The 27,987-nt window shown below is 38.3% G+C and overlaps 1 protein-coding gene across 9 annotated transcripts; it reads right to left on the bottom strand.

Moving 5' to 3' along the window:
• Window positions 1-37: 37 nt before the first annotated feature.
• Window positions 38-27,694, bottom strand: DYNC1I2 (dynein cytoplasmic 1 intermediate chain 2). Of its 9 annotated transcripts, none has more exons than XM_041403332.1 (17): window positions 27,341-27,544; window positions 27,156-27,264; window positions 25,492-25,615; window positions 24,019-24,133; window positions 20,787-20,877; window positions 15,324-15,439; window positions 8,374-8,463; window positions 7,985-8,147; window positions 7,793-7,892; window positions 7,166-7,291; window positions 6,084-6,230; window positions 5,655-5,768; window positions 5,187-5,320; window positions 4,053-4,197; window positions 3,093-3,233; window positions 1,955-2,080; window positions 38-1,244 (listed from the first exon to the last, which is right to left on the bottom strand). In XM_041403332.1, the coding sequence occupies exons 3-17, from the start codon at window positions 25,597-25,599 to the stop codon at window positions 1,131-1,133; spliced, it is 1,830 nt and encodes a 609-aa protein (XP_041259266.1). In that variant the 5' UTR covers window positions 25,600-25,615; window positions 27,156-27,264; window positions 27,341-27,544; the 3' UTR covers window positions 38-1,130. The 9 variants fall into 9 exon arrangements, with proteins under 9 accessions (XP_041259266.1, XP_041259269.1, XP_041259270.1 ...); XM_041403335.1 differs by having other exon boundaries at window positions 25,492-25,609; window positions 27,227-27,315; window positions 27,354-27,543; XM_041403336.1 differs by having other exon boundaries at window positions 27,156-27,315; window positions 27,354-27,406.
• Window positions 27,695-27,987: the final 293 nt, after the last annotated feature.

Raw genomic sequence — 27,987 nt, 5'->3', positions numbered from 1 at the left:
CCTAAATTAAAGGCTACAAAACTGATTTAGTGCCTAATTAGTAAAACTCAAAGTATTTATTAAAAAAAAACAGCCCAAAAGAAACAGCCCCCGTGAAACCCACTGTGACAGAAAACTTTATAATGTGCTAAGAAAAAAAAGTAACCTTTAACAGAAATTACAATGATTCTGTTTCAAGCCATTAAGAAGTCTTGTTTTGATAAAAATGTTAAAAATCCATAATAATAAAAATCTTGAACTTAGTACAGAAAATTAGTAGCAAGTCTGTAGTTAACAGAGTGAAAATCATCATGGTATATAAATTAAGATAAAGTCTAGTTCCTTATCCTTTGGAAAAGAAAAATTTGGTAATGGGAGCCTTTTTGCTATTGGGCCATTGCCACTGCAGTAAGGGGTGGCTGAGGGTAGAAAACAAGGCTGTGATGTGTGTAGTAAAACAAAGGATCAGCTCCCAGAAGCTTTGAACTACTGCAGGAACACACATTAGAGGTCAGGGCAGCTGACAAGTGCTCGTATAGTATTTATTTATGAATCTGTCTCACCTTTTAATGCACCAATTCAAACAAAAGGAAATAGTATTAAATATGTATTTCATTAATTCAGGTCTAATTATCACATAAGTTTGTAACTACAGACAAATTTTTATTCACATATATTACCCACTACCAGAGTCTGAGGCTTATCTATATATAAACAATGAAACTTAGAACATATGCATGCATATCATGGGTAACTTGAAGAGTTCAAAGTCAAGAATGCTTCAGAGATTTACTGCCTAATGAAGGTTAGTCTGTAATACAGAAAGTTTTAGGAGCAAAACTTTTCCTTTTCAGAAAGATACTGTTTCAGATTGGACTTTACAGAAGCCAAGTAGTAAATTTATACCAGGTTAGTGTTTCAGCAAAAGAAGATCCCTGCAAAGTTAAGTGTATTAAAAGTTACACAAATCCAAGAATGTACCTGTAATTAATATATAAAACAAAACAATGCAAGATCCGATTTCCAGTGATCTTGATGTATTTCAGAGTCCATTGCTGAATCCATATATTCCTCCCTGTGCTGTGATTAGAAGTGACCCCTGGGGTCTGCACGCAGCGGTCCCCGCGGGGCCCTGCAGCGGGCTGGCGGCCCTAGGCCGGGATGCGCGTCGCGGCCTCCTCCTCCGCGTCGGCTCTGTTGGCGTTGATCTCCGCCAGCGTCCGGCCAAAGCGAGTCCACTCGTCCCCGCGGGGAACTGCGATTTGCTGTGACACACAGAGTGTTACTGACACCTCCTGAGGAATAAAGCTGGGCTCATTCTGAACGGCACAGCGCTTAAATATGTTCAGAAGAGGTTCCAGTTAAGCTTGCCTTTATTTTAGTGTAAGCCTCAAAAGCTCTAACTAATAAAGAAGCAGAATTAAGCTCTAACTGATAATGAAGCAGAATTTGAGACTCCTGCACTGAAGTGTAAAATGATTATTATTACAAACTTGTGCTACGTATCTCCACCTGAGAGACTGCCTTCAAAGGGAATGCTAATGCTATATCCTCATCCCATCCATTAGCCAGGTACTACGGCAGTACGCATACTTGCAAGAGCAACTGCTTCCCTCTAAGAACAAAATCAAGGCTGCTCCACTGCAAAATTTTTTGTTTGTTACTTCCCAAGCAAGGATCAGAATTCCTGTGTGCCACAGTTACACAGAAGATAAAATTTCTATTAAAAAAAACATTGATTTTTATTTCACCAGCCTAACAGTAAAGCTTTTTCTGTTTGACTGGATGACAGCATGCTAAAAAGTTATGCTAGAACACCTTAATTAAAACACTACTAGGAAATATTAATTCAAAAATACAAATTAAACCTAATTATTTTTCCTCCAATGACAAGAGAAAAAAATGAAAAGCAGGCTGCTAAATAAAGAAACCCAAGTGCTTGCAATATGCTTTGCACAATGCATGACATACATACCTCTCCCACGTCATATATAACTATCTGTCCCTCTGAGTCACCTACAGCAATCTCTCTCCCAGAATGTGTCCATCTCACGCGGTTCAGAGCAGGATTGCCCTCCACGGTGATGCTTGCAGTGGGTACCTGCACCAATGTGAAACACATTGCTAAAAATGCATCAGGTAACCATAAGCTAGAGATAACAGAACGCACCTAGGCCATCTGTGCTGCAGCAGAAGTGCCCAACACTGCAACTGGTGCATGGCATGCAGATCAAGGACACAATACAATACACCTCAGTGGCCTTAAGCTATCACCAGTGACATGACCACAACAACACATCTGTCCCTTGGCCAAAGTACAAACATCTGCTATCAAAAGGCACATCTGCACTCTTGTTGTGGGACAGGAGGCACAGGTATGTTTTCAGGCAGTGATGAGGCACCTTGGGATCTCAGGAAGATTATGACAGAGGACAGGGATGAAAGCAGCTGTTTTGGCAGGTCCCTGTCCAAAAGGCTGGAACAGGCAACTCCAACTTAAAGCCACAGGCTGGCATACGGTCCTACAACTCTCTTCTATATGTAGTTTTCAGATGGTGAAATTTAAGTACTAAGTATCTGTCAGGTTTCTCCTCTGATTTTCCTCCAGCAAACCTTGGATAAGGTTTCCACTATAATGAAGTTTACAACCCACACCAGAAAAGCAAACATTCAATTCACAAAGTTAGAAACAAATGGCACTTTCACTGCAGTATTACTGTGGCAACAGGAACAGCAGTGGTGTGTGGTAACAAAGTTGTTCACACTGTTGAACTGCAGGCTGACAAGGCCTCGGGGTGGGAGGTCTATAATCACTTTCACAACATGGATCAGTGTTACACCAGCAGATGTTTTGCTGTCTTGTTATAGGTAAAACAATTTAATTACTGCTGTTTTTCGTTAAGAGGAGTCATTTGTAACCCTGTAATCAAAGAATGCTACACAGAAACTACTGGATCTACTACACAGAAACTACTGAAACTACAGAATATTTAAAAACAACAAAAAACAAGCTATGGTAAAAAAACTGCACAAACTATGGTAAATACCCAACTACTTTTTTAAGAGTACAAACATTTTTCCAGCTGTATTTAACAGTTAACCTGACTTCTCACCTCAGTATCATTGTTGAGATTCCACAGGTCAAGCCTGCCCATCCCATCCACACAGGCAAACAAGGCAGGGTGAGTTGGAGACCACATCACATCATAAACATAATCAGAATTGTCTTCAAAGGAGTAGAGAGGTTTGTTATTCTGAAAACAAGCAAAGATAACAATGCGATACCCAAACCCTACATTTCAAAATTATAAAACTAACAGGTAAAGCAAAACACAGAACTTCAACAGTATTACCAGCAATAAGTAAGAAGTGATTTGCATTTTGACTTGCTTTAAAAAATGCCACTGCAAAAATCAGCCAAAACCTAATGCTTTTCATTATTAAAGGTATGCTTTCCAAACCATGCAGCCATTTTCCTGGCTGCTACTATAAAACAATCAACAGCAAGCCAATTATAAATTATAAATTTAATGCTTTAAGAACTGCAAATCAAGCCAATGATAATTCAGTGACTATTACACAGAGATTTTAACTCTGCTTCCTCTGCTTTGCATTCCTCAGGGCATCAGACTAACAGAGAAAAAAGTAATTCTGGCAATGGAAATGAGATATTTCAACTGTGAGCCTCATCAAGTTTAACTGACATCAGTTTTGGTGCTGTCCCTTATTCCTCCAAAAAATTGTAGCAAAACATTTGCCTTATGAATATGTGAGGTAATTGACTTTAACATGATTTACATTTGATTACATTGTAGTAATTGTTGATAACAAAGGGCAAAAGTTGAAAAGAATGGATCAAAACTACACAAATGATGTGCAAGCTGAAAGCAAAGTTTTATGCTGTTAATCTTAGTTCTGCTCATCAGCTGTCTCCTCTTTGCAGGACTGCAGCGAAGAACCTCAGAACTTCACATAATTTGACTTCAGGATTGTGAACTTCCTTAAGTAGCTTACATTATAGCACCACCTTGTGTCAAGGGCTATGAAGAAAACCACTGAACTATCTAAGTTACCTTCGTTGTCCAAAGCTTTACTGTCCAGTCAAAAGAAGAGGTGACAAAAAGATGTGAGAAGTCTACAGGTCCAACTGCTGCATGGCAGTTGATACCTGTGATTGGTCCCTGGTGTCCTTCAAACATCTCACTGATTCCAGCTTTGCTGTTTCAGAATATACAACCAAGGTTAATTGATTTGGAAACCAAACATCTGCAGACAGAGATAGCACTGAAATGCAATTTAAACACAGCCACAAGAAGATTTTGCTGCCTTATATGGATGTTACCTCACTGCAAAAGGCTGCACCACAAGAGGATCACAGAAGAACAGGCTTGAAAACAGACCTTAAGTTCAACTTGTATTTTCTACTAACTCTAAGTGCCAAAATATATCCTAGGGACACGAGACTCATTCAGGTACCAGACCACACATTTAACTACATTGTCCTCCAAGCAGTAGCTACAACTTCAGTTCATACAAAGAATAAAATCCAGACTCAGGAATAAGCATGAAACTCCTATTAAATTAAGAGAAGTTGCATATACTTTAAGGGCTTGAGGTTCAGACATAAACCAGTAACAATATATCCCTAATAGCCTCCTATCAGGGGTGATGAAAAAGGAGGGAAACAGATGGGAAGGATGTTACACAAAAGTGATACAATTTTGGGTATTTTGGAACCAAAAAATCTGTGCAGCAAGGTGATGTGTATTCGAGAAGAAACTGGACACTCAATTGTATTTAAGAAAGCAATTGATAAGATACAGTCAGACAATTTCAAAATAGATTGAACAGCAGGAGAACAGCCAGCCAATTTAAGATCCGTGCGTGATGTTACTGTACAATTATCTACAAAACTGAAACAAAGTTTGGAATGTTCTGCTACAATTCAAATGAATAAAACCACAGTGACCTATGCTGTCCTCATCAACACCAACAATTCTTAACACCAATTCAATATTCTAACCATTTCTGGTTTTAATAAAGCTCTTACTCAGGAAAAAGTGCACTGGAATTGAGACAGAGATACTCTGAACTCCTTCAGTGCAAAGGAGAAAGTATGAACTTAAAAAAAATTGAGTGTAAAGCATGCAGGAACTCATCCTTTCACTATTTTTATTTCCTTTGAAGAATTAAAAGTTTGTATTCACCTGCCATGACGGCATGCAGTGTACACTGAGCCTTCTTCACTGCCAACAACAAAGTTGTTGACATCTCCAATAGGGAAAGACATGCAGGTAACAGCCACAGCCTTGGACTGTTTGTGAACCAGCTCCATGCTATCCTGTAGTGAAAATATCAGCAACTTACTTCATAAAAAGAAATATTAACACCTAAAAAATCTTTCAATAGAAGGATTTTATTTTTCTACATTGGGCAGGAATAAGGAGGTTTTCTTACTACATTTGTGATCACCAGTAACACAAGTACACCAAAACTATACAAAAGAAACAACAGAAAATATTTTATTCCACAGGTGGGGAAATATTTTATCAAATATCAAGCTACCTGTGTTGGGAAAGTGTTGATTAATGTTTATGAGATCAACTGAATTTCTAATAAAATATTAATCTAGAATAGACACTATATATATATTTATTTATCAAAAGTTACCTTACCTGTGGTTGGGAAAGCATATCCAAACTCCAAGAGCATATTTTCCCATCAGTTGAGATACTAATCAAATTATGAGCATTCTGGGTCCCAACAACATTTACACAGTACACAGGGTGCTAAGAAAGAAAATATCAGAAAAGAATTTAGAAGTAATAACCAGTTCTGGTATAAGTATTGTACAGTAAAATACACAATTTCACCATTTAACAAAGCAAAAAGATTGATCCCGATCAAAAGTACAAATGATACTCTCCTATAAACCTGACACTTGTTTTTTCTGACCCTCTGATTTTTATGAATAGCCTGGTTCCTAAGTGTCAAAATATGGACATAAACATTTAAGCACTGCCAATCAGTGCCCTGGACAGAATTTCCTAGACACGAAACAGATCTCAGCAGGGCACAGTCCTTGCAGCCATTTCACCTCGTACCGTGTGAGCGGCAGCTGACAGTGGCGTTCTCTGCACCGGGGTTCTCTTATTGCTGCGATTATCCCACAGCACTATCTGGCCCGAGTATGTGCCACCAACCACCAGATTGGGATGGAATTTTGCAAATGTAGCTGACATCACTGCAGACTGAAAGGAAGAAAAACAAAGAACAAAATACACAAATGATCATTCAGTGACACTGTCGAAAACTAAAGGGAATGAGACCAAATATCACAACAACTTCTTTGCCTAAATTTATTCAGTACATTATTTCACCATCCAATTACTTAAGGATTCACCCACCCTTTGTAACCTCTCAACAGTCTTTTTATTTCAATTTATAATTATAAAATAAAGTTTTCCTCCTCTTTCCTTTCATATGCATACATCTGTATTCCTCCTGGCATAGTTTATTAGCAAAGGAAGGCCCAGTAACACACAGAATTTTAATAATGTTTTGCCACATTCTGTAGTCATTACTTCTTAGAGAATGTAGAAATACATTTTGATATAACAGAGTTACTTTTGCAATCTGGGCTTTGACAGTAATGTGACAATGAGGTTAAATTTTGATTCAACTGTGTAATTTTCCAAAATGATAGGAAAAGTGTGGATATCTTGGGCTTGGCATAATGGAAGAGATTTGCATGTTTTTATCTTTCAGAAAACTACTAGAAAACCTCCAACTGTCTTTTTCTTGATTCATATGTTTCTAGTTTTCATCCTTGTTCCATTTCCTCAGGCTGTCTTCATTTTATTCAGTGAACTAAGCTGTAGTACACAATCCCACTCAAGCCTCTTACGTACAAACCTTTGTGGTTTAACCATTACAAAAGAAAGTTTTCCTGTTTTTTAAACAAAAAAAGAAAAGGAGTTCTCAAACAAGACTGAATTCTGACTGATGTCAGAAATTCTGGAACAGAATAATATTTCTCAGCTGAAGTGTCTAGCTATAACATCTGTTGGCAAACGAATGTGGTTCAAGCAAATGCCAGCCCAATTAAATTATTATATTGACAAACATAAGGAAGGTACTTGTCCAAATTCATCAACATAAAATCCCTCCCAATGCAGAATCATACCTGGCAGTGAAAGACATACTCTGGGGTAGTTTTCTTGTACTTCATATTCCATACAAGGGCCACCCCATCAGGCTCATGAGGCGCATCCTCATTGTTGTTGTAAGAGGCTACAAGTAACTCTGGATACTGCATGGTAAGTGAAAAAGACTCAAAGTAAGCAAGATGACTGGCTAATGGTCCAGATAATCCTAGAATCTTTATTTTGCCAAAACAGGGTTAAAAAAACACCTTGCATTATAAAGGCATGAAAAATTGTCAGTTAAAACTGCAATTGTTGCTAATTTAGCTCCAACACCAGCATTCACATACACATTAGTCTTGTTCTCTCATCATAACTCTTTTAACTCTAAAACCCCTTTCTTTTAAGTGAGCTTTCTTCTTAGTGAAGCTGTTACCTCTGCAAAGCAGTCTATAAAGCAAAACCAACTTTCTTCACAATATGAATCTTTTGCTGCCTTTCACAAAAGATTAACAGCTCTACTCATGGTTTTGCAAACCATGGAGCACATAAGGAACATCTGTAGAAATACAGCCTGTATCAACTGTGCTTTTATGGGAATCAAATGCACAGAACTACAACAATTTACAAAGTCAACTTTTAAGTTTACTTCAAGCATTGTTTTTTACCTGAGATGACCAGTCCAGACAACTGACAACACGATGCTTTGACCAACGCTCATCAAAAAACTGCCTATTTAAGGACAGTTTTGCTCCCGCTTGAATCTCTCTATAAAGACAATTAGGAGATATTAATCTTAGATCATTTTTTCAATTAAAAAAGTTGGAAATTCACAGAAAAGTATTTAACATTCACATTACCCTTCTTTGTCCTCTAAGTCTCTTCCACTGTAGTCAAAGAAAATGTTGATTTGCTCAGAAAGGGCTCTTTCAACAATCCTTGTGGAGTGGTCAAAAAAACTTAAAAATTCTTCAGAATGCAAAATTTGCTGCTTTTCTTCCTCTGTGAGTTCATGAGGGGCAGCTGAAAAAAATTTATACAGACATTTTCTGGACTGCACACTTTCACCAGTTATTTTCAAGAAAGAAAAACAGTATTTATCGTGATTTTTAATAATTTTTGCATTTTATGTTTTGCTGGCTAATTAGTATTTAACAACACAATTAATTTTAAATTAGTAGAACAAAAAGTTAAAAAATGTATTAATGACTTTACAGTACTCAGAATGTTGAATTGAGATGAACTGTACCTTCTTCCTCCTCTTCTTTTTTTAATGTTTTTTCTTCTTCAGGTTCAACTAATGGTTTTGGTGCAACCACATCATCTTCCTCCTCCTCATCTAAGGAGAGACATTATCGTGAGACCATCAGTGTTTCCAAAGGGGAACAGTAACATTCTACATGAATCTCAAATAAGCTGATGTAAAATGGTATCAATGTAGCTTAAAATGGTTGCATTTGTAAAACGCAGTCCCAAGGATAACATTATCAAATCCAAAATATCATTGGAACACTGTCTCCACCTGGGTATCAGTTGCACTGAGTTATGTAGTTGCATAAACTGAAATAAGAAAGGCAGGAAATTGTAAAGAATCCAAAGTGGAAATCTGTCTTACAGGCATTTCTGATTCCACACAGAACCATGCGGTGGATGCGTGTTCTGTGTAACACACTGACACATTAATGCTGCGGAATAAAGAAAAATCAAATGTCTAAAATAGTCTACAGAGCAGCTGCTTACTTATGATCTGAAAGCATCAGTCTAATGGGCCTGCACATGGCATGAAGATGGCTTACATTAGCTTTCAGGTTGCTATTCTGAGAGGCAAATTTTGCTAAAGATAATAGCGGAGAGATTACATTTTTTCTGTCATTCTAGATGCAAGTCTCATTATATGTATCATGTTTGGCAATGAAAACTTTACAAGAAAATGTGTTTTCCCTAATTGCAATGAATAACATAAAATGTTAATGTTCAGGAATACTGACAAGGCTTACATCACTTTCTGCATTTCTACATTTTATTCTTTGAATACTGTGAGCCAGAAAATACCTTTAAATTACTCAGAATTGTGAGATATGCTGGCTTTTCTTCACCCACTTTCTAGAATAAGCTTCTGAAAAGACTTGTTTTTATTGGTTAAACAGCTACGTCATCTACTTATAAGGGAATGGCAGCAGGAAACTGCTGCATGCCTCATCACAAGTAATGAGACAGTATTAAACTGGGACTAGGATTGTTTGTTGCAGCCATCTTCCTGACCCATGTTCAAAGTTATCTAACACAAAAAGTAAAAAAAAAAAAAAAAAATCCACATGCATGCACACAAAAAGAGTGAAAAAAAAAGATGTGGTCAAGGGATGGGAACCAGCTGCCAAGCCATGGTCCCAGCAGCCAGGCCAGCTGACTAGATAGCAACAACCAGATGGTACTGCAAGGATTGTCTCTCTGCTATGAGGTGGCAGTGGGATGGCACAACATTTTTCTGCCTGACTGCTTCCAATCATGTCTTTCCCCAATGGCAAGCCTGTGCAATTACCAGCACTCCAGGAGGTCTACAGACAAGCCTTTACCCTGCAAACAAAATACAGCTTGTAGGCCATACCAGCTGCCAAACCACACACATAGTGATAGGTTTAAAGAGGTCTGAAAATCTTTCTAACTCCATAGTATAGGCAATAAAAATATAACTGTACCTGCAGGAAAGAAAGCTTTAAATGACACTGTATAATGCACACAATAATACAAACTCCAACTTAATCAAAATGATAATGACGTATGCCAATCCTACATTACTTGAAATTGAGCGATTTTTATGTTCTGACAAGTTTACAGAACTAGGATAAATGGCATGAATGATTTCAATATATGCTCATACTTTTGAACCAAATGGTGAAGGTTAAAATCTTTCCTTTCAAGGGCCTCAATCAGCCACAAAGGAAAACAGTAATCACTGTCTTTTCAGCCAGCCCAACCGCATTTGTCAGCCCTTTCTCCGTCAATGCAGCCAGAGCAATCAACCTGCCAAACATTCAGAATGGAAAAACAATCTGAAAATACAGGGTATAATGCACCTGCCAGTGAAAATGGCCATTTCAAGAAAAGCTAGTGATCTCAGTGACCCTGCTGAGGAGGCGGTGGTGCAAAGGGGAAAGAACCCGTAAAAGAATTCTTAGTGATCTCCACTCTCTTGCACATTGACACTTCCTTACAAAGCATGCCAATTACAGCTTTTGTGCTACTTAAAAAAAATGAAAGCTTTTTTGGGCAAAATAATCACGCAAAGAAACAGAAAGACACTGCTCCTTTTTCGATGGATTCGCATGCACGGCGGACTCATAACTTGAAAACTGTATAACCTGTGGCCATTTTAAAGAAGGGAACTCTCAATGTCAAATAACTGAAGGTGTGAACAATGATTAATTAAAAAATGCAATATGAGTTAATACACACAAATTTGAGAACAACACATACAGGATCATGTATTCAAATTATGGCCACTTGGATAAAAATCCCCCTCTTTTTTGCCCTGCCAATCAATCTTGCAGAACTAAATGATGCCTTCAAATTTAGAAACTTGGTTTTGGGTCACCCTGGATGCAGTATTCTAGCTTTGAAAGTCCCAAATTAGAAATTTCAGCCCAACCCCCCATTAGTCATACTACACTGATTCTAAGTACCATTTTCAGTGACAGGAGTCAAATTCTTGTCAAATGTAGATGGTCAACCCCTTAGTGCTATATGACCTTCTAATCTACATATTTTATTCAAAAGATCATATAGTTGATTGCTCCTGCCTTTTAATGTTTGAAACATAAATGGCATATATTATACAGAGCTCTAAATTCCTTCATAGTACTTTCACTGCATACAGCCAGCTGATACTACTGCATTTAAATGCAGGATACAGCATTTATTTTAATATTCTCAAAGTATCAGTCTTGAAACTGAACATGTCATCTCACTGATTTATCTGTAACTGCATAAATCTAAAACCTTCTCTCTAAAGAAGAGTCCACTCAAACTTTCTTATTAAGGGATCTGGAGAAAAAAACCCCAAAACTAAAAAAAAAAAAAAAACAAAAAAAAAAAAAAAAAAAAAAAACAAAAAAAAACCCCAAAAAAAATAAATTCCCACATATACAAGTTCTTGACCTCACTATCCAAAACTAGAATGCTTTCTATTCCAAACCCAGGAAGCTTTCTCACAATTTACAAAAATAGGCACCTTTAAGGTGCTGGGCTAAAAAAATGAGGTCAGAAATGTTTGTTTTGATTACTTTTCCTGTCTCTCCTTCATCTTGAATTTATTTCATAGCAGGCCAGATGTCAGAATTTGCAAGGAATTAGCATAACAATGATATACTACCCAGAAAACACTGAAACACTGAGCATACTATTTCTGAAAAAGTTCCAGTCTGCTAAGTCAAGAACCCATGATACTGCCATGCACTGAATTTATCTCAAGTCAGCTACCTACATTTGAAACCTTAAGGGCACTCCAGAACTGCATCCACCTTATTCATTATTGACTGTACCTACTGGCATTTTAAGCCACTTCAATTGTCAGTGTACCAAATACTATTTCAGATTAAAAAAAGACTGCAAAGACTTGGAAAAGTCACAGGGCCACGAAGACAGGAAATGGGACTCTACGTCACATCAACATATTGATGAATATTCATTATAATATGCTAAAGAATTAACTCCTTGTTGTTTCTGACAGGCAATCAGGGGATCTATGGTTACAAACTGAGCAGCAAAGCAGCTACTATTTTTGTGCAATCTTTAATAGCAACAAATGTCTTGCCAATGAATGCTAAAAACAGATTTAATGAACCATTCAATTTTTTACTTTGAGTTAACATCAAAATTGTGATGTATTTTGGCAAGACAGAAAGAAAAGCAGTGCTGTATATTAGGCTGCACCTAGCAATAACACTGTAGACTGTAGTTGCAGTTGTCTGAGTAATCTGTTGCTGTGGAGTAGGTTAATCAAAGTTAAATCACCTGTGAAATGGGTGGCTTTTGTTAAGCCGAATGTCTTCACATCAAGTTTTCCTACCTGTACTTCTGTACATTTAAGGCATGTACTAGATAATGCAGAATCACAGAATATTCTGAGTTGGAAGGGACCCACAAGGATCATACATGAATATACAATGGTCCGTTATTCTTTGAAAAATATTAAAATGCATAAATCCTGCATTCACTGTACCAGCATCCAAGAAGCAAATCCTATACATCAGATTTTTATTACTCTGCTTAATATTTTAATTCTCTGTCCTGGAGATGTCAGCAGACAATTATTCCTCAAAGAGTGGAGTTAACGCACTAATACTGTCTGCAGCCAGCTGTGATTCCACATGCACAGTATTGTACAGCACTAAGCAGCAAGTACCCAGGTAGTCCTGGAAAGCCTTAACTGTGACAGCTGAACAAAATCATATTCCCCTATATACCCATCTTTCTTTGGATTGACTGATTTCTAGGAGAGATCCCAATTTTACTATTTTATAATATATAAGAATCAATTTTCCTAAGGCAGTTTCTCAAATACTTTGAGGTCATAATAATCAACATATTAGTACTGCAATAAAATAATGGAAGTTCTGAGAACTGTTAGAACACCAAATGCCTTCATCTCCTAAGGAAGCCGCCACATTTCTAAATTAATTTAACTGTTACATGAATCCAAAACAAGCATTTCCAAATGCCTAGTTTTACTTGAGGACATGAAGTCTCTCCTATTTAACTCACTTGGTATGTGTTGCCACAAATATTTCCAGAACAACTAGGAATGGTTTTAATCTAAAACTAGTTTACTTCTACTGCCTATCTGTCCTACAAGGCAGACTGGGTGTAGTTTGAATGTTTGTTAATTTAGCTTACAATGAAACTAAAAAACCAGTGCAGCACACAGAACTGGAACAAAGAGAACTATTTAATTTGGTGTTTTGCTGTGGGTTTGCTGGTTTTATTTATTTTATGTGCTGTCCTCCCCCACCAAATCAGACGTTTGCAGAAGTGGACCTAAACAAGCAGAATAACAGCAGAGCATATCTAATAAAAAACTGCTTCTAATTTCCCTTTTCAAAAAAAAGATCTTAAAAAGATCTCCAACACTGAAATGATGAAAAGACACCTGTGAATTTTGTGAAGCATATGAAATATATTTTAAAAAATTATGATGGCCTTCAAGAAATCAGTATTTGTAAGGTGGAATGGATCATTGAGACAACTTTCTGGTAAATGCAAAAATAGATATGACCACTGTTCCACTCCACTACAGCAAACCTCAACTACAGCCTATCTACCGTGTAACTTGTATCATACAATCCCAAGCAATTTCTACTGCCAGCAGGCAGTAGAACTCTTCAAGTACCTAAACTGAGATCTAAGTCTTCAGATTCTATGAACCTGACAGAAGGGAGGAAAAAAGACCTGAGGTATTAGAGAAAGGAAATGCTCAGGGCATGGGAGAAACAAAAGCAGGAAAATGCCAAACACCTACCTGTGCAGGGATACAGATAAAATGAAGAACAGAAAAGAAACACAGTTAAGAGAAAAATCATATCCTCTGGCTCACTGAATAATGAACTTAGAAAGATATAACCTTGCATAAGCACCCAAAAGTTCACATACCAAAGAGCAGAAAAATGCAAAATTATGAATGTAGAAGTAGGTCCTAAAATTGCTAACATAGACACACACTCAAAGTCAGTCATACTAAACAATCAAGAGATTTTGTTGTAGAACTACACACAAACTAGGTCAAGACTAATACTTTCATTTGCAGACATTCAAGTATTTCAGCATGGAAAAGCAAATCTGCTAGCCAACCGTATTTTCTTCAGAAAAAATTATTTTTTGAAAAGCAAACAAGCAATGACTGAAAGAAAGCCTGTGTTCAATTGCCGAAAACAGAAACTGTGTAAGTTATAAATAAATTACTTCCTTCTTTTAAAACTCAAAGTACAAGCTTCAGGTATAAACATATAAATTCTTAAGAAGTAGGGAGGTTAATTCCTAAGTTTGTTGTAGGATACACAGCTTTCAAGTAAGTTCATAGAATGTTAGGGGATGGAAGATGATCTTTAAAGATGATCTAGTTCCAACCCCCATCCCATGGGCTGGACACAGACTGCTCAAAGCCTCATCCAACCTGGCCTTGAACACATGCAGGGATGGGGCAACCACAGCTTTTCTGGGCAACCCCTTCCAGTGCCTCACCACCCACAAAGCAAAGAATTTCCTCCTGATATTTAATCTAATCTCTTCCAGTTTAAAGCCATTGCCCCATGTCCAGTCACCACATGCCTTTGTGCAAGGTCTCTCTCCAGAGCTGGATGCAGCATTCCAGGAGCACAGGAAAGGGGCAGGATCACATCCCTTGAACTGCTGGCCATGCTGCTGAGGATGCAGCCCAGGATATGTCTGGCTTTTTTTTTGGACCACTTCTTGAGTTTGTCCAGGTCCCTCTGGGTGGCATCCCATCCCTCAGGCTGGGATGTTAACTGCCCCACTCAGCTTGGTGTCACCTGCAGGTGTGCTGAGGGTGCACTCAATCCCTCTGTAAGTCAGTGATGAAGATAACAAACAGCACTGGTCCAGTATGGACCCCTCAGGGACACCACTTGTCACTGATGTACACCAGGACTCTGAGATGTTGGCCTCTGGATGCAACCATTCAACCAATTCCTTATCCTAATAATCCACCCATCAAATCCATCTCTGCCCAATTTAGGAAGAAGGATATTGGGGAGGGGTGGGGGGGAGATCATGTCAAAAGCCTTAGAGAAATCCAAAGAGACCCTGTACACTTCCCTTGTCCACTGCTGTAGTCACTCCATGTAGAAAGCCACTGTGGATTCTTGAACATCATAAATGCAAAATATATCCCATTTATTTATCTGCTGTCAGCTAATTAAGCAACTTGGTGTTTAATCTGAACATATACTAGCCGTGTGAAAGTACCACATATTAGTAGCAAGAGTGATGTTACAAGAGATGCAGAATGACAGTAACAGTTAAGCAAAATCTACAAAAATGCAGTAATAGAATTCATATAAATTATCTCACACATCAACTTTCATTTACCTTATTACTAGCACAAGTGCTCGTTCTAATTCAGCCAGTCATCACTATTATATTAAAAGAAACAAAAAATAACTTTATAGTAAAAAAGTAAGCATTCACCTTCCTTGGGCTGAGTCATGACAGGTGTTTGTGTCTCCTTTGTGTAGGTAACAATTTCTCGAGGAGGAAAGTCAACTTGTGTAATTTTAGCCATTCCAAGTTTAACAGGTCCACGTCTAAAAGTCAGAAAAAAACATTTAATTTTATGATTTCACATTTTGCTTAGAATAATACTCAAATCATTATATCACAGCACTGCTTAATCAAACTTAAATCCAGTGGAAACTTTGAAAAGTCACACAATTATGACTACTATTTTATCATCATTATTTAAAATCAGCAACTATTTATGTATCTGTGACAAAAAGGAAGATGTGCACATATAAATATCTGGATATAGGATATAATTTAAAATTTTTGTTCTTTGTGCTTGACCAAAATACTGCCACATATATGATACATCTGTATTATCAGGGGTACAGATCTACTCACAAGTCATGCTTGTACAGCAACTGTTTTAGGATTATAAAGCTTGAACACCAACTTAGTTATACTGAAGGAAAAAGCATTTCCTAGTCTTTTAACTTTGCTGCCCTTGTTTGTCCACCTCTAAGGTACTATCTAGAATGCAGAACTGCCAAGCTGACCTGGAACTCACGCTGACAAATAATTTAGCCATAATACTTCGTTTCAGAGCACAATACCAAAAAGCTCTGAGCTTTCTGACTTTAATGAAGGTAGATATAAGCTAGCATGATACAAAACGTAATATAGTCCAAAACCTGCCCAACATTAATTCAGGCATTGTAGCCTTCTGTAAAACCTAATTGCAGTATGTACTCTAATAATACTGCAATGATCCAACAATTTACCTATATCAGATTTAGTTTCTTCTTATCCACTCCTCTCCCAAGATAAAAGCAGAAGAGTAACTCCTTTTGAAAGGTTTTGGTGGGCAGAGTCATATTTCTTAGCACACAATACAGATTTTAGTTAGTGCTTATAATGAGCTACAGCTTTTATAAACATATTTGTAAGAAAAGATGGGAGTTGCTCTGTTTATAAATACAGTACTGCTAACCTTTTTATTTCAAATAAATGCACTTCTAAAAGATTATACTCTTCTAAAATACTATATTTTTCTCAATATATTTCTCAGACTTCTAAAAGATTATATTTTCTCCAAGAAAGACTCAAAGAAAACAAAACTTGCGTTTATTGGAAATAAGCATCTACTGTATATTAAAGTATATCAAATTTTCCCATTGTAAGCAAACCTTGCTAAGTCTAGGGACAGCAAATTTCTATTACTTACAAAATAGTTTCTTAACAACAAGAACAAGTACAAGTCTTAAAGCAAAAAATGCTCATACTTATTATCTATAAGCACATGAAAGAGGGAATATAAGAAATCTATGCAATACCCCAGATCGGAATCAGAGTGGAGCTGAAGAACTGATGGATCAGTATCCCAATGCAGCGTCCTGGTACCCCAGGTTGAACAATCATGCAGCATTAGCAAAAAAGGCCAGAGATTAGTGAAGCAAATATACACTATGAAATTCTAGAGTTACAGCAAGCTTATAGTTATTTTGTTGTTCACAAGAAACAAGGCAATGCAACATCAGTTAAGGGAAATTCGGCAAACATTCAGTGCAATAACACATGCAGTAAATACAAAAGTTAAGAAGCAAACAGAATTCAGAGCTATTAGCAAAGAACTAAATTATTTTAAAGGTTGAAAATTAAAGGTCTGCAAACAAATGCTGCCTTAATGAAAGGCAAATAAAAGTATTTTAAATACTGATAAGAACTGCTAAAAAACTTGAAATTCTTTTTAAAATATGTTCAGGTTTGTAATATGAAGACAGATTTGTTAACATAACGTAAACTTGCCCAGAGCAGTAAATATGTGGAGGAAACTGTCATATTGGTAAAGGAAATGAGTCAACACATAAGCCTTTTGGTAGTGGGGCAAAAGAAGCATTTCCACTGGGATAAAGAACTGCTAGAGTTTCCAAGATGTGACATTGCAGTAATTATGGGTTAAGCACTGCCTTGGGCTTGTAAGTGTCATCTGAGTTAGAGCCAACTCCATCTAAGACACTTAAAATCTCTTATAAATTGTGGGCTTTATATTAATAATATGTTTCAAAGTCATGTGGAATAACAAACAGAATGGTTCCATTTCAAGCTGTACTAGAAGAAATAGCAAGGGGGAAATCAATATTCCCTCTACCTTCATTTCTAGCCTTCATCCCTTCTTTAGCAATTTTCATGTAGTCTACTGGCTATCAGGCTTAAGCAGAATTTTAGAAACACACTTGTAAGATTAACAGATTCACCTGCATGTTTTTTTTCTGACAGGCTCATATGCTATCTACATTTTTAAAAATAATGTTTCTGAATAAAAAAATAAAGAATATGCAATATTTTAGTATGATAAGTCAATAAAAGACAATTTTACATTTTCATCCCATACACGGTAATTTTCTGTTAACTAGGTGTTAGGAATTCCTAAAGCTAAAGTTGATCTGAAAAATATACATGTAATGCCATAAAAGCTCATAAATATGGGTGTGCCATGCACTACCTTGTTCTAGTGGAAAGTGTGAATTCGGACTATTAATCATAACTTAATTAGGAATTACAAATGCATTGTCTTCATATATAGCCAGTCAACTGCATCCACAGCAATAGCTTAATACCCAAATCTCCAAAATCTTTCCATATCTTTTGTGCATTAAGAGAACCCATGATTTTAGCCTGAAGTTAATTACTTTGAGCATACTTATTCGTTAGATCTCTGCTATCTTTCTTGACCAAAGAGATTTAAGCTTAAGGGTTTAATATGGTCCATGAGACTTAAACCTGGGTATTGCTTATATGTTGTACAACCATAAGCAAAATCAAACCACCATCCCAACCTTCATGTTGCAAAGAATAACTTGGCTTCAGATACAGATGCTGCATCAGCACAACACCTGTCCAATATTTTCTCAACTTTTTCAATCGTGTTTGAGAGGAACTCGGGGAAAAGGCTATAAACATAAAATGCTCCAACTTCTGCACCTGTTTAAGATCTAGCCCTTAATGAGGTAGCTTTCCTGCTTTCAAAGTATTATTTTCATTTCCCATGCTTCACTGGGACCAGGGAGAGTCTTTTAAAATAGTTGAAGCTAACAAGTAGTACAGGAGATAGGGTTAAATACTTCCCTGAGATACTCTTTTAAAATGAAGGTAACGTTCGAAGATAAATTCCACCTCTTATATATACACCAAAATGATGCAAAATACTGTTTTTGTTTTCCAGTTTGTTTTGCCTTCAGTCAAATGAATTTATCTACAAGCTTCAGTGAACAAATTTCCCGTTCTTCCACATATGTCCAGGTTTCTCTGTATTCAGGCACTTTCCTAACAATTCCTATATAGCTAAAAATATTTTCTGTTTTCAAACTAATTCTATGAAGCATTCACCATCCTAAAAGTAAACCAGTTGTATTTTTTTTTTTTGAGTGTAGGACTTGCAGTCTTGACTGAGGAAAAAAGAGAAAGAACCAGAATCAAACTAGGAAACAAAACTCTTTACTAACGAAAATAAAGCAAGACAGATGGAAGTAACAGCAGGAGCACAGTCTGAACACTGCTCCACTACTTACTGAAAGAGTTACTGACAAGATTCAGCATCACTGAAGAGGTGATGAGATATATTTATAATGAATCTCAAATCAGCAGGAGTCACCTATGAAATGCCACGTGTAACACCAAGGGATATCATACAGTCCAACTTTCATGTCCAAAATGTATGAACTTGTACTAATAAACCAGGATGTGGACACCCATTTCCTGGGGGAAGGGAAGAATCCACTGGGGGGAGAACAAGCAAGGGGACTCCAACAGGGACTCCATAATGCCTCCAATTTAGCTGTACATACACACCACCATTCCGTAAAGATCACAATCCTGAGACAGATTTCGTTTCAAGGTTTGAAAATGCATGAAGCTTTTGAGACTCAGGACATGGGTTTTCTTAATGCTTCGTAAGAAAATGCATGCATACAACATTGCATTACTATGTCTGAGAACACACAGTCAGAGTGCAGTGATGATGTGGAAATAAATGCAGTATACAACGTGGCATTCCATTCCAGGTATATGGCCTATGCATACAGTTCCATACTGAATTTACGTTAGGTGTGAATGGAAAGAAAATATTTTCTTTTAAAAAATCATCACCAAATATTTTTTTTCTTCTAGTGAACATAAATGCATATATAAATATATTTTAAAAAGACAATTTTAAAAGACAATTTAAGCAATAAACAACAATTTAATTAATAACAATTTGCTTGCCACTCAATTAAGGAACGATTATATTGGTTAATTAACACAACAGGCAAACAAGATCATACCTGAGCACTCTTAACAAAAAGTTTGGGTTCATATCTGCTGTCTGATGTATTCTCTGTTTTAGCTGAATGATTTCTACTTAGAAGTAGGCACCACATAACCTTTGTTCATTAATCTCTTGAATATTTTCAGATTAAGATGCATATAGTTATTTATGCATAATCCACATGCATACAAGATGTTACTGCAGTCTTTTTGTAAGATGTTTCAAAGTAGTCTAACCTCAGACTTCTTTTCCAAAACAACCACTCATACAACTACAGTGACTGATAACTGCTGCAGTTACTTTAACTGAACTTCAGCCACCATGTATACTTACTAAATTTCAACTACATGAACTTCACTTGCTGAGAATATCTTACCAATATTAATAGGCAGCTACTGTTCTTATTTGCAGACTCTGCATGGGAAACAGCAGAAATACCCTTTGGAAGTAATGTTTTCCTGCCTTATCACCCTTACATCACCACGTGAAATATTTAAGAGAAATTTTTATCTGACTCTTCTTTAGAGTAGCATGTCTCAAACCATCATGCTCAAAGAAATGGTCAAATGTGACAAGTACTGGCACTGAAAAAAGACCAAAACAACAGTGGCTGTACTAAGATGAAGTTGTTTTGACAAAATAAAAGACTGCAAGCACTGAAGTTGTGCCACACAGATGAAGTAAAACAATGAGAAATATGGTTCTGAGTAAGGGAAAAAATAAAATCAGAAGTAATGCAAAGTTTGTAGACAGTACCTTTTATTAGATCAACTAGGTATGGGAAAAAGCAAATAGCCTATCATCCATATTCATCCTCATTTAGAAAAAACTGGTAGGAGTGCAAAAGTTAGACTTTCTGAGTTTGCTATTGTCCCAAGACACTCATTTTACTTCAAACTTGCAAGTGTAAACAACTTCACATTAATGCTGGCAACCTCAAATCAGGAAGTATAGTTGCATTTCAAATTTTAAAGTGAAGTATTTCTGCAAAACAGTCACTTTTGACAGACTCAACACTGTAACCTCATAGTATTATAATCAAATAATTAACCACGATTTTCTTCTAAAGCTTAATTATTCAGAACACAGGTATGGAGCAAAGGAACACGAGAAGGAAAGTGACATACCTCGATCCAACAGCACCATCCCCAGAGTCCTGGCTCCCAGCCTCGCTTGGGGTACTCACGGATTTGGAGGACGGAGAGGTAGGAGGAGGGACTAAATAGTGAAACAGACAGGTATCCGCTGTTACTACTCGCAGAGGGTGCACAGCTTAGGATGTTTGCAAATTAATTAAAAATGAAGTATTAAAAAAAAAGTGATGGCAAAAAAAAAAAAAACATGGATGAAAATGAACAGTAGAAAGAGAGGGGAAAAGACAATGTTAACAATTCATGCTGGATTTTCATGCAATTGTTTGGCATTTATGCATCTGGAGCATGGAGGGGAAGACATTTAAGAGAAAATGAGTTGAAAAAATATTTTTAAACTGAACTTTTGACAAATGATGACACTGATTTTCAAAGGGTAAGTTCCACTGATTCGTATTGCTTAAACATAGCAGAGACAGTTGTTAATACAGCTCTGACATTAGTCTTAAAGATTAGACAATGAATGTGTTTAACTGGCAATGTTATTTCAAAATATACAATCACCAAAAAAGTGGCTGTGTCATACAGCATTCTGTTATTTTTCTTCTAGGCTGAATCAAATCAACATAAATCTTATGTATTACAAAGTTTCTAGTATTAAGTCTTGATAATTACTTTTTTTTTTTTGCTTGACAGTAAACAGTCTAGTACCACTGTATTTAAACTTCTTAAGTATCGGTTCATTTCCTGCTAGCAGATGAAGACTGCACTTTACCACTTGAAAAGTAACACTCTTTCTGGAAGTGATATAAAGTGAATGATATCATGCAATCTGATACAAATGCAAAGCTACTTCCCTATTTCTTTCAACTTTTCTTTTTAGAAATGGTCATTTTTTAAGGAAACTTAGGGTTTAAACACAAGAATTAAGGGGTGTTTTGAAGGTCCTTCTATGCTTCATTTTTCAGCAATATGCAAAGCGTTCACTGCTTAGCAACCCTCAAAAAACCCTTTAATCAACTGAAGACAAATTATTTATGTAAACTGCTGCCTACTCTGTCAACAGTTAAGCATGGGAGAACTCTGAAATTAGGTCTGCAAGGTTTCTACATAATTTCTTGAAATCACAAGTATATTGTGAATGCTAAAGAATTTTTCTACCTCATCTCAAAACAGAGACATGGCTCTGATTTACAAAAATTCTCCCTTAATTTCACCAAAGTAACAGTGAATTCTTCAATTTATTAAAATTTCATTCCTCCTAGCGGAGAGACCTTTTCTCTAAGTCTTGAGTTGTATTTTATAAATTCACACACATACACATTTAGACTTCATACTTCTATAAGTGGGGGCATGTATAAATTCTTCTACTCCTCCTTGCAGGTATCGGTTAACCTCCAGCAGGCCTTGGCTTTGCCCTCTGTGGGCATTTTGAGGACAGGGCGAGGTCGCGGCCCAGCGCCACTCGCAGGGCTCAGCGCTGGTGCTGCAGCGCTCTCTTGTGGGGAAAGCGACTCGGGAAACCCTGCCCCAAACTGAGGGCAGTCCCGCGGAAGGACCAACAGTCTGATATGATAGACATCAAAACACACTAACACTGATACAGCCCCTTCTCCTGTAACAGAGCACTCTCTCTCTAGCAGTTAACAGCACAGGAATTGACTTAGGAATTCACATAATTTTCTAGGAAAGAATCTAATGTCAAGCAACCCCCCTCCACTGACAGTGTGAGCACAAGCTACCTCAGCGGCACACCAACCAGCTCAGCCACGAGGTAGCACCAGCTCAGGCATACAATCGCTGTACCTGCTGCCATCCAGTCAGCAGAAAAGGAGCTTGAGCCTTTGGCATACCAACTGCAGGCAGCAAGTAGGACATTTTAACTTAAGCATCCATATCGGACCTGGTTATCTCGAAAGGAGACAGACTGAATGCCCTGCATGCACTGAGGGTTTGATTAAGCAGCAGCTCAGTGGAATTAAACACAACATGGAGGGGTGTGTTCCACTCTTGCATGTCAGCACCTCTCAGTTTTTCATTAACACCTACTCTGAGCATATACATTAACCTGCTTTGAGGACTGGCCATTCTGTGGCTTTCAGATTCTCTGCCAGGTGTGAAAAAAAACCAACAACCACATACATTCCTACCAAAATTTCATCAACTGCCTTAGCACAGCATCATGCAAGGGAAGTGTTCAACTGTTAGTCTGCAAAGAAAATCTGTAGCAGGTCAGAAATGATTTCTTAAACAGCTGCACATTGGTACTAACACAGCAAAATGGAGTCTCTCGACTATTAAATTACCAAAATGGTAATTTACTGGTAAATTACCAGTTTGAGTTACCAAAAATGACTGCTGGGGCTGTTGGAATCTGAGCAGCTATAATACTGTTCACGTTTGAACACTTGAGTATTCCACAAAAGCAATTATGAAAATACAATCGCAGCTATATCTGTAAGAAATTATTACTATTTTATTTACAAACCCAGCTGAACAGAGCCTCACCAAGAAGCTAAAGTGATAAGCTTTAAACCCCTTTGATTTCAGAGTTGGAGACAAAAAGCAGAGTTGCATTATCATATTCCTTGCTTTCATCTTCCATAGGGATGTGCCTAAGTAAAGGCAAGAAGCAAGAGCCAATATGCTAACACACCCAAGAGCTGCACAGATACCAATCATCACCCTTGGAAGTTAATTTTTATACTTAGTTTGCTATTGCTCCATCAAAATCAGTCAGGTATTTGAGATAAGAAAAACTAGGGTGTAACAGATGTGGATAGGAAACAAGCCAACTCCATACATTAAAATTTGGCATTGTGGAAAAGAGTAAGGAAAAAAATACAGGAAAATAATGAGCATGAAAAACAGGAGGGGAAAAGAAAATACATACATGATATTTTAACTAATATATTTCAAATAATCCACTAAGTGTAAATGGTGTTATTTTATAAAATAATGTAATTTGATGTGTACTGAAGCACATAATTTGACATTTATAACAGAACATGAAGGGCAAAAGAGTATAAAACCCAGACATACATAACCCCCAAAAAAGTGTCCAGAGAATTATTATGTTAGTTATATAAATACCTCAATCCTAAAAAAAAAAAAAAAACAAAAAAACCAACACAACAACAGACCACCACCACAAGAAAACCCCCAAAAACAACAAAGCCAACAAAGCCCCAAAAAACACCTCACCCAAAAAACAGACTAAACAAAAATCTCCCAAACATTTACTTCAAACAAATAGTAACATTCCTACCAACAGGAGACTCAGGTGTCAACCCCATGCTCTGAAGCAATGCTTCCGCTTCTCTCCTCTTCTTTTCAAGATCAGATTCTTCTTGTACTGGAAGAACTTCTTTCTTCTGGTCAGTCTAAAAATTATTTAATAATTAAGTTACAGCCTTTAACCTTTCATTTATTTTGATACCACACAGGGTTTTTGTAATACTGAATCCTATCAAGTATATCAGATACTCAATTTCAATAATTCTGATGGTTCTTTTTTGTAGACAAAATAGAGAGGAATAACAATGTTTCAAAGCTTTGGTACAGTCTTCAAAGGACATATATAAATATGCAAAAAGCGTCTGTGTATTGTGCCAAAACAACTAACACTTCATAAGACTGAACACCTTTTTTTACACCAATCCTAAGCACTGTAAAATGCAAATAACGACAAAAACACCTGCACCTGGGTGTAAAAGTATTTTAGAGATAGTCATGTGGTTCCTATTTTAAAATTACAATAACCCTGTCAAAGAAGTTTTCTTTGTGTTATCTGCTAGATATAACAGGATAGGTGTAAAGAAATACACCCCCACCCTCTTTCATTTAGAAATAGGGCAAGCTCTATTGCAAAATATGCTGAACACTCTGTATCCTACTCTTAGTTAGCTGCTTTTTAAAAAAGCAGTTCTGGTAATACACTGCTACAAGGTCATCAGGACATAATTTGAGCTATTTCTTTCTCCTTTTTGTCTGAATCATGTGGTTGGCAGCTGCCCAGCCTTCAGTCACATGCTGATTTAGAACACCAACTAGATCAAAACCAAAACACAGAAGTAATGAAAAAGTACCCAAAACATACCAGTAAAAGTTTCTTTTATGAGATACAATTTGCATTCAGGGGAACAGTAATCTATCACTGACTGTCACATACTCCAACAGTGAGAAATCCAGAAGACTGTTAACAAACTAAAAGTAACACACAAGCACCATACACATCCTGCGTGTTGCTCATTTTAAAATTCAGTGTATAGACAGGCCAAAGAGCAGAACATAGCACATATCATTGTACTGTTTGTACAATGATAATACTGACAGTCAGATAATTCCTACAGACATCCTCAGAACCTTCATACTTCAGAAATGAGTTCTTTAGATTACACCTATCACAACTCATTAAGCAGAGCTTTCAGGCAATGGATCGGAGTGATTTGATTAATGATGTCACATGCACAGAGATAGTCCTAGAAATCTGAACTTTATGCTAGTGTAAATTACTAATTTTTAAATATTTTTAAAATCTAGCTTATCATACAGACAATTGAAAAGAAAACAGTAGGTGTTTACATTATCAGAAAATGAAAGTGCTACATTTACATTAGCACCAACCATTAAATAGACACTCCCTGAACATGACACAGAAAATGATTGATAGATTATGGGAAACTACTCTTAAATTTTGGGCAAGTAACAGATGCAAGTCAAAGTGAAAATTATTTCTTACTTCTTTCTTCTTTCTTTCTTCCTCCTTTCTCTTCTTCTCCTCTCTGATTTGAGCTAATCGTTGCTTCTTGCGCTCCAACTCCGCCTTCAGCTCGCTTTTGTCAGACATGGCTGAAACACTGATCAACAGAAATCATGTCACTCTTTGGCTTCTGTTTTGTTTGGGTGGGTTTTTTTTATTTTTGTTTTGGGGTTTTTTTAAATTTTTTTTTTAGATAGCAGCTTTTCTTTCCAAAAGCTGTCTGCAAAGACATAGCTTACCAAAACCAGCTTATCAGAAGCCTGAGTCAATAATAATTGAAAAAACCCACATTCCTGTTTCTAGTTTTCTGTCACTTAACACATTCTCAGTACTAAAGTGATTGATTTAAAACAGATAGAACCATGATATGATGACAGCATCCATTTCTAAGGTAGGTCTGATGGAATTACTTTGAAAGAAACCTTAGGCACTGAAGATGTGAGTATTTGATCTTGCCATAAGATTTTTTCAGCTACAAAACCACCTGCAAGACTGAAAAAAGCAAGAAAAGCAGCAAGACAATATTTCTCTTTCATTTTTCCATTCAACAGCTAAATATTGGCATGTTATAACTTAACAGTATGTAAGTATACAGACCATTCTATGATTGAAACCTTCTAAAGACCATTATATGATTCAAGGTAAAGATTTATTAAAACATTTAGTAGGATTACTATAAATGATAAAGAAAACTGTAAAACACATGCACTATAATTTTTTTTTTCAAAACTCTTACACTGCTAATAAATTGGTGATCATTTAAAGACAAAAATGCTGCAGAAAGTTTTGCTATGTAACTAACTCAAATACAAACAAGAAGGTCAACAACAAAAGGTGGAAACCCTGTAAGTTTAGAACTCCACAAAGATTTAGAACACAGGTAAGAAACACTGGGTGAAAGGGCTAGGTGAAGAAGAGCTTAATTTTACTGTTTGTAAGTAAAATCGGGCCAGCAAAGAAAATGTACAAGAGGTCCTACAACAAATGAGACAACTATAAATGCTTTTACAGTAAGTCTGACAATAAGGATACAATATTGAGCGTTAGTAATGTGACTATATGCTAGTTCAAAATAAAGACTACTTGCAAGTGTTTCATAGCACAGCTAAGCACAGAAAGGGATGCAAAATGTTGCAAGCCTCGTACATCTAACCTCACATCTTAGCAATACGTATACCGGAGTGAGTATGTGTATTCCTTCATGTCGCCTGTTAGCACTAAGTGCTAATAAATAAATTAATAAATAACCTACAGTCAGCATTTTCAAACGGCATTCCCTTTAATGACAGCACTAGGAAAGCGCGCTGTCACACCACGGACTGCCGCCCGTCCAGCGCCGGCCCGGGGAGGGGAAGCAGCACAGACCGAGCGGAGCCGAGGGAAGGGGAGCCCATCCCACCCCGCCTGGAGATGCCCGCGCCACAACCCTGGCCCGCCTGGACCACAGTCCGCACCCAAGTCGCACAGGGGCCGAGCGCCCGGCGGCCCGGACAGGGGCGGCCCGCGAGAAGCGGCGCTCCCGGCCTCTCACTCAGCGAGCCCCGGCGCGGGCCGCCCCCGGCCCCACCCGGCTGCCACAGCCCTCGCTGCACGGGGCGAGGCCGAAGGAAGGCGCGTTCCCACCGGGCGGCAGCAGCGCTGGGCGCGGCTCCTCCCGCGGCTCGCTCCCTGCGCACCTGTCCGCGGCTCCTCCCGCGGCTCGCTCCCTGCGCACCTGTCCGCGGCTCCTCCCGCGGCTCGCTCCCTGCGCACCTGTCCGCGGCTCCTCCCGCGGCTCGCTCCCTGCGCACCGGTCCGCGGCTCCTCCCGCGGCTCCCTCCCTGCGCACCGGTCCGCGGCTCCTGCCCCGCGCCCGCCGCCCTCGGCCCCGCGCCCCTTCCGCCGCCGCACAAAGGCGCCGACAGCTGGCAGGCAGCTGCCGACGGCAGACGCCGAGGGTCAAACCAGCTCTGAAGGCGTTGCGGAATGCGCGGAAATCTACGGGAACTGCGGAAGGACACTGAGATCTGTGCAGTAAAACACCCAATGCCCCACTCGTCAGTACCGTAAGGGCCGGCAATCGGAAAGGAATTAACACGGAGAACGAGCGCGAAGCGACACAGGAACAGGACCGTTCCCGAGTCCCAGTGCCACACCCCTCCCGCTGGTCCCTGTCTAGGGAGGCCCGTTGGAGAACAACGACACCCAGCATGCAGCGCGCACCGCTGGATAGACTCCGTCGCCGGCTCTCCCCGGGCGTGGCCGCGCGTTGCATGATGGACGTCGTAGTCTTCCGGAGTGGGGACGCGCTAGCAGCCTGCGCTTGGCGCCCGCAGGGCGCGGGGAGCGAGCGCCACCGCCTGCCGTGGAGTGCGTGCGCGCATGCGCGCCGTGCCCCGGTTCGCTGATGGCCGCGGCGCGCGGCGAGTTCCCCTCACGGACGGCTCGGCAGCGGCTCCGGGCAGGGCAGAGCGGGCCCAGGCGGGATCCCTGTGC

The sequence above is a fragment of the Onychostruthus taczanowskii genome, unplaced genomic scaffold (assembly GCF_017590055.1).
Source record: "Onychostruthus taczanowskii isolate IOZ18803 unplaced genomic scaffold, ASM1759005v1 scaffold20, whole genome shotgun sequence".
Lineage (NCBI taxonomy): Eukaryota > Metazoa > Chordata > Aves > Passeriformes > Passeridae > Onychostruthus > Onychostruthus taczanowskii.
The sequence above is the reverse complement of the archived record's forward strand: the minus strand, read 5'-3'. Positions and strand labels throughout refer to the sequence as shown.

Bases quoted from the DNA above. Each gene is read 5' to 3' on its own strand.
- DYNC1I2 (XM_041403333.1), bottom strand. From the start codon at position 25,599: ATGTCTGACAAAAGCGAGCTGAAGGCGGAGTTGGAGCGCAAGAAGCAA. The intron at 24,134-25,491 runs GTAAGAAATAAT...AATAATTTTTAG, and splicing joins AAGAAAGAAAGAAGAAAGAA to ACTGACCAGAAGAAAGAAGT. The intron at 4,198-5,186 runs GTGAATACAAAC...ATTCTGAAACAG, and splicing joins ACTGCATGCCGTCATGGCAG to CAAAGCTGGAATCAGTGAGA.